The sequence below is a fragment of the Phlebotomus papatasi genome, chromosome 3, assembly GCF_024763615.1.
Source record: "Phlebotomus papatasi isolate M1 chromosome 3, Ppap_2.1, whole genome shotgun sequence".
NCBI lineage: Eukaryota > Metazoa > Arthropoda > Insecta > Diptera > Psychodidae > Phlebotomus > Phlebotomus papatasi.
The window spans coordinates 23149931-23155451 of NC_077224.1; the positions used below are offsets into that span (position 1 = coordinate 23149931).

The 5521-nt window shown below is 40.3% G+C and overlaps 2 protein-coding genes across 2 annotated transcripts; one reads left to right on the plus strand and one right to left on the minus strand.

The window, feature by feature from the left end:
- Nucleotides 1–21: 21 nt before the first annotated feature.
- LOC129808294 (putative SERF-like protein) lies at nucleotides 22–746 on the plus strand. Its single transcript, XM_055858134.1, has 3 exons — nucleotides 22–172; nucleotides 312–417; nucleotides 501–746. Exons 1-3 carry the CDS (start codon nucleotides 166–168, stop codon nucleotides 583–585), a joined length of 198 nt encoding a protein of 65 aa, XP_055714109.1. The 5' UTR covers nucleotides 22–165; the 3' UTR covers nucleotides 586–746.
- LOC129808284 (peptidyl-prolyl cis-trans isomerase E) lies at nucleotides 713–1823 on the minus strand. Its single transcript, XM_055858125.1, has 2 exons — nucleotides 1137–1823; nucleotides 713–1055 (listed from the first exon to the last, which is right to left on the minus strand). Exons 1-2 carry the CDS (start codon nucleotides 1734–1736, stop codon nucleotides 747–749), a joined length of 909 nt encoding a protein of 302 aa, XP_055714100.1. The 5' UTR covers nucleotides 1737–1823; the 3' UTR covers nucleotides 713–746.
- Nucleotides 1824–5521: the final 3698 nt, after the last annotated feature.

Consider the following 5521-nt stretch of genomic DNA (forward strand, 5'->3'; position numbering starts at 1 on the left):
ATTTGTGTTTAACAGTAGATGGCGGTAGTGTAGGAAAGTTCCGGAAAGTTCGCCATTGCTGCTGAGGAGGGGACTTTTGCGTGGAAAAATCGAGAAAAGTACATTTTTAGGACACAAAGCCACAAGAAAACTTACTCAAGATTGCTGCAGCACCTCCGGCAGACCATGACGCGTGAGTATGCAGGGCATTTGAATGCATATTTGCCGTGGATATGCGTGAAAATTGAATGTATTTGGAGCATGGATGACAAATGGGCTTCCCGCGGGATTTGTTGGTAGCAGAGATAACAAAAAAGTACTCTGTGATGTAGGTGGTAATCAGCGTGATTTGGCCCGTGCTAAGAATCTCAAGAAGCAGTCTGAGAAGCAGAAGGGCAAACGAGATGACGGCCTGACGGTGGAACAGAGGAAACAAAGGTGAGATTTTGGGCTACTTGGATTGACATTTAAGGAAATCCTCTGAATATACCCATCCTCACTGAAGCGTAGCCTGATTCCAGGGATGCCGAAGTGATGCGTGAAAAGCAGAAAAAGAAGGAAGATGCCAATGCTAGTGGATCGAAAGCTGCATCCGGAAGCAGATAGAGGCCTAACTTAAAGATGAGCGTCCGGAAACATCAGCACAGTCTCCAGCTTCATTGTAATAATCCTCCCGATGTTCCCTCTTTCTTACTCTCTCCCGGACACTCTCAGGATTGACAAGAAAATTGTATGAAGAAAAATAAAAGTGGATTTTATTACCAGAATCACTTGAGTTCTCCGCAAGCCACAATGGACACTTTCTGCGTCGGTGTACCACTCTTAGCTCCACATTTCTCAATCTTTCTCAAAACATCCGCTCCACTGATCACATGACCAAACACCACGTGTTTCCCGTTCAACCAATCCGTCTTGGTGGTGCAGAGGAAGAACTGGGAACCGTTGGTATTTGGTCCGGAATTGGCCATGCTAAGTGTCCCGAAGCCCGTGTGTTTTAGATCAAAATTCTCATCTGCAAACTTCCGTCCGTAGATTGATTTACCTCCAGTTCCATTTTTATTGGTAAAATCGCCCCCCTAAAAAAATATATTCAGTATCTTTTCACAAAAAAGTTCTTTCAATTTACTAGACAATCACAAAATCTTAGGTCTTCTTACCTGACACATAAAATCAGGTATGATGCGATGAAATATGCTGCCGGCGTACCCAAATCCTTGTTCTCCAGTGCACAGTGCCCTGAAATTCTCAGCAGTCTTGGGAACAACATCTGCCCTCAGAAGCATAATGATTCTCCCCGCATCGCTATTCCCGATTCTAATGTCAAAGTAAACTTGTGGATTGCGATTCTCCGTGGTCTTAACTTCTTTGGCAATTTCCTCCGTGGCAATTCCTTCCGCTGCAGGGCCCCCAGGAGTCTCGACTTTGTCCTTAAGCGTCGCCCCGGCATGTTTGATGAGCCAGGAGTCTTCTGCCCAAACGGGCCTGTTGCTACCCTCCTTGATGCGCTGTGGTTTAGCCAGATTCACCCTGATAGTGCGCCCATAGAGCTCAGAGTCATTCATATTGTCAATGGCTGCAGAAGCATCTTCCGGACTCTCGTATTCAATAAAAGCGAAGCCCCTGTGTTTTTGAGATTCATAATCAATGGGCACTTGAATGTCTATTAGATCACCAAATGGGATGAAGGCGTTATTTAAAAGTTTCTCAGTCACTTCCTCGGCTAAGCCACCAACATAAATTGTCCTTTTTTCACTCATTTAGAGGGAGAATTCTCAACGTATGCTTTTTTGTTTTGATCTACATAACCTCAAATTACAAACTGTGTAGCGCCGGTAGCGCCATTGTAGAGAGCACCTGAAAGAGGAAATGTCATAAAATCCCACACACTCGCAATTGAAAAAGTTTCTCGATTGACCACCATACTGCGAACGTAGTTGCTAGACGGCTAGACGTAGTAAAGCTACTCAAGAATCTGCGGGTTGTGCGAGTGGATTTGATGGTCCTAAAGAGCTGACGCGGGTGCGAGTGAGGAAGTTAAAAAAAAATTGGTCCTTTGGTGGATGAGCCAGCACGGAGACGTTTTCTTGAAGTGGCTGCGGCAGCAGAAAAGATTGGGTTGAGGATCCTCAGGATCGACGAAGCGAAAACGAAGTACATACATGGTACAGTACAGTAGACTCTCTCTCAATTGGACATTTGGGGCAAAATTTCATCCTGTTTATCAATAGATTTGGGCGTCAAAGCCTTTGTAAGTTCCACAAAAAGCACTCAATTATAAAGAATCACGATAAGATAGGAAAAACTACAGCGAATTTGAGCGAATTAACTTCATAATTAAACGTGAAAATTGTCAAAAAAATTTGTCGCCCGATTGAAAAAGAGCCGATTGAGTGAGAGTCGACTGTAACTAGCAAATCAGCACCAAGGGTCCGGCAGAATGTCACTATTGACCAGTGGAATTTTGAGGTTGCAAGGAACTTCAGATACCTCGAGTCGGTATTGACAACGGACAATGACGTCAGGGTGGAGGTTAATGACAGGCTCGCGGCGGGAAGCAGATGTTTCTATGCTGTATCATCAATTTTCCGAGCGAGGATTGTCTCAAGGTCTTCAAAGATCAAAATTTACACCACCATAGTTAAGCCCATCATTACCTATGGTTTGGAGGTAGTAGCACTGACTCGCGCCGAAGAAAGTACGCTACTGATGTGTGAGAGACAAATTCTCCGACGGATATTTGGAGCTGTCTGGGATATTCAATCGGGGAATTTCGCACTAGAATGAACCACGAATTGGAGCAACTCTATAGACAGCCCGACATTGTTGCCTCCATTCGGGCGAAACAACTGAGCTGGCTCGGCCATGTGCACCGAATGCCAGATGATAGAATGCCCAAGAAGCTACTGAATGCGAAGCCGGAAGGAGTTCGACCTAGGTGACGCCCCCGAAGGAGATGGCAGGAAGTAGTGGATGAGGTCCTTAAACGACTGGTGTGTTGAGGCGCTGGAGGTGGTGCAAGGGGCCTTGTCCCTCAAAGGGACGTAGCGCCACCTAAGTAAGTAAGTGGATGAGCCAGGTACGAGTAACTCGGCTAAATACTCAGGTTGTTTAGTTAATAAAATACGGCAAATTAATTCTACGGCTCGTGACTCCAGAAAGCATGATAAGGATTGTCCTAAGATAGAATTAGTTAAAGGAGCGATATGATCTTACGGTGTCTTCACACTAGAAGCAATTTTCGTCAAAAATTGTTTTAAAAAAAATTGACGTTTCAGCGTACAAGAATAAGGGAAATTTTCTTTAACCCTTTAAACCCTTTAAACCGATTGGAAACCGGTGTCCCATAAAGAAAATAATTTTTCCTGACTACCTAAAGTTATTTTTTCCTTATGTCTGAACATAATTGTAAAGTAGAAGGTTGAAGGAATCTAGAATATTTTTTGCAAGTCTCTAGCTATTTGCTATGTAAAGCTCAAAAATGGCGAATTTTTAAATTCTCAAATTTATAACTGATTTTATTTATTTTTTATACTTCCAATTTTTTTAAGCAAAACCCTTTTGGCAATAAAAACTACAAAACTCATACGTAATATTTTTCATTAAAGCGAAAAATATTATTCATTGGTATTTTCAGAAAAATTACTTAAATTTTTGGGCTATTTTTGTCAATATCGTTCATAGAAGCAAAAAATACACTGAATCAGACTCTGTTGGACTTTCCAAGGTTAGATATCATTGATTGTTTCTCAGTTTAATTTTTATTGTTGATTTTCAGTCCTTAAAAAGTGTCTCGTCGTTAAAGGGTTAAAAAAGCATTTTTTTTTTTAAAATTGCTCCTAGTGTGCGGAGGCCATTAAGGACGAAGATTGAAAATATAACGTAAGCAGTTGTTGAAAGTTACTTGGAGACGTCTCACAAGGGAAGTACTCGAATCATCAAATTCATATAAATCTGGGGCTTTGCTCAACTACGCGGAAAGGCATCAAATTAAACGTGGTATATTCAAAAAGTGCGAAATCGGTTTTTTTTTTTTAATTTTCCAAAGTTGAAAATATGCAGCACATAGGGTGAAAGGAACGTCTATTGACACTTTAAGAACTCGTGTCAGCACCTATTGACACCCTACTCTGTACCATTTGGGATATGAAATTTGAACCTCTCTGTTTATAGTAAAAGGTATATTACAGAAAAAACGTTACATTACTTATATTTTACTAGATACATTAAATAAATTCTCAAGATTTTGGCAAAAGTGTCAATAGGGGTTCCCTGTCGAACAGACGTTCCTCCGACCCTAATAAAGAAAATTCGAATGAGGCTGCATGCAGCGCTGGCTCAGCGGTACAGCACAGGACATTCAACGGGAGAGCCGCGGGTTCGATCCCTGGCTCCGTCTTTTTTTTCATTTTAATTTTTTTTTTTTCAATTAAAAATTCTATTTTTTATTAAGTAGTATTATTGTAGTATAAATTGCTTATCTAGAGAGCCGAATTAAAATCCTCAACAAATTTTTGAAAGCGATGAAAAGTGCATCGCATAATTTATCGAATTATCAATTTGCTAGTAAAAGAATTAAAAAAAAAAACTGTATGTACTTACAATCAGCTATCTGAGGATCGTTATCAATATTATTTATAGTTTTTATTGAAATTTTATAAAAGATTAGAAAGGTCGAAGACCCAAACCATTTTTGTTTTGGAAAAAATCATTTGGAAACCTGCACTCAAACTGATTGTGAAAGTATATCTTTCATTCTATGTGCACATTGTGATTGCATTCTCTGTTTTAATCATTTCTTTACTGAAATCCATATCACTAATTAGTTAAAAAAAAACTAATTCGTGTATTGTGGATAAATATTTATTTGGATCGTGTCTGGCAATTAAGGATATCACTATCTTTTACTAAAACTGCTGCAAATCGTTAAAAACTGAAACTTTTTGCAAATCAATGTAGATGATAAATGATTAATGTTAAAATCCCCTGCAATCACAAAGTGAACAGAGTCAACAAGATAATCAAGGGGGTGATACAGCGACTCAATCGAGCCGACCGGAGGAGGATTATAGGCCACCGCAAGGGCACGATTACACATATTCAATGATAAAACCAAGAATTCAAGACGATCAAGATGTTCTGACGATAAAACGGTAGTAGAAATGCCCCGAGATACACAGGTACATCGCAACCCCACTAACACGACTAGAGCCACGATCACACTGGTAAAGATTAAGACCTGTAACAGAAAGAGATCGATCCGTGTCAAACTCGTCCAATTTTGAATTTTACACTGAAAAAAAAACTGATGTTTTATTAAAAAAAAACGTTTTGACAACCGCCACGTTTGGCAGCTGTCACCCGAATATCGAAGTGCCGGATAACGCGAAGAGCTGAGTGTATAACATAGTACTCGTTGAATGTACTCAAGGATCTGCGGGGTGTACGAGTCAAATTCTCTTGGCTACTAAAGAGCTCACGGGTGCAAGTAAAAGTTTCACAAATTTGCCCTCCGAAGTGGGAATTTCATAAAAAAAAACAAAAA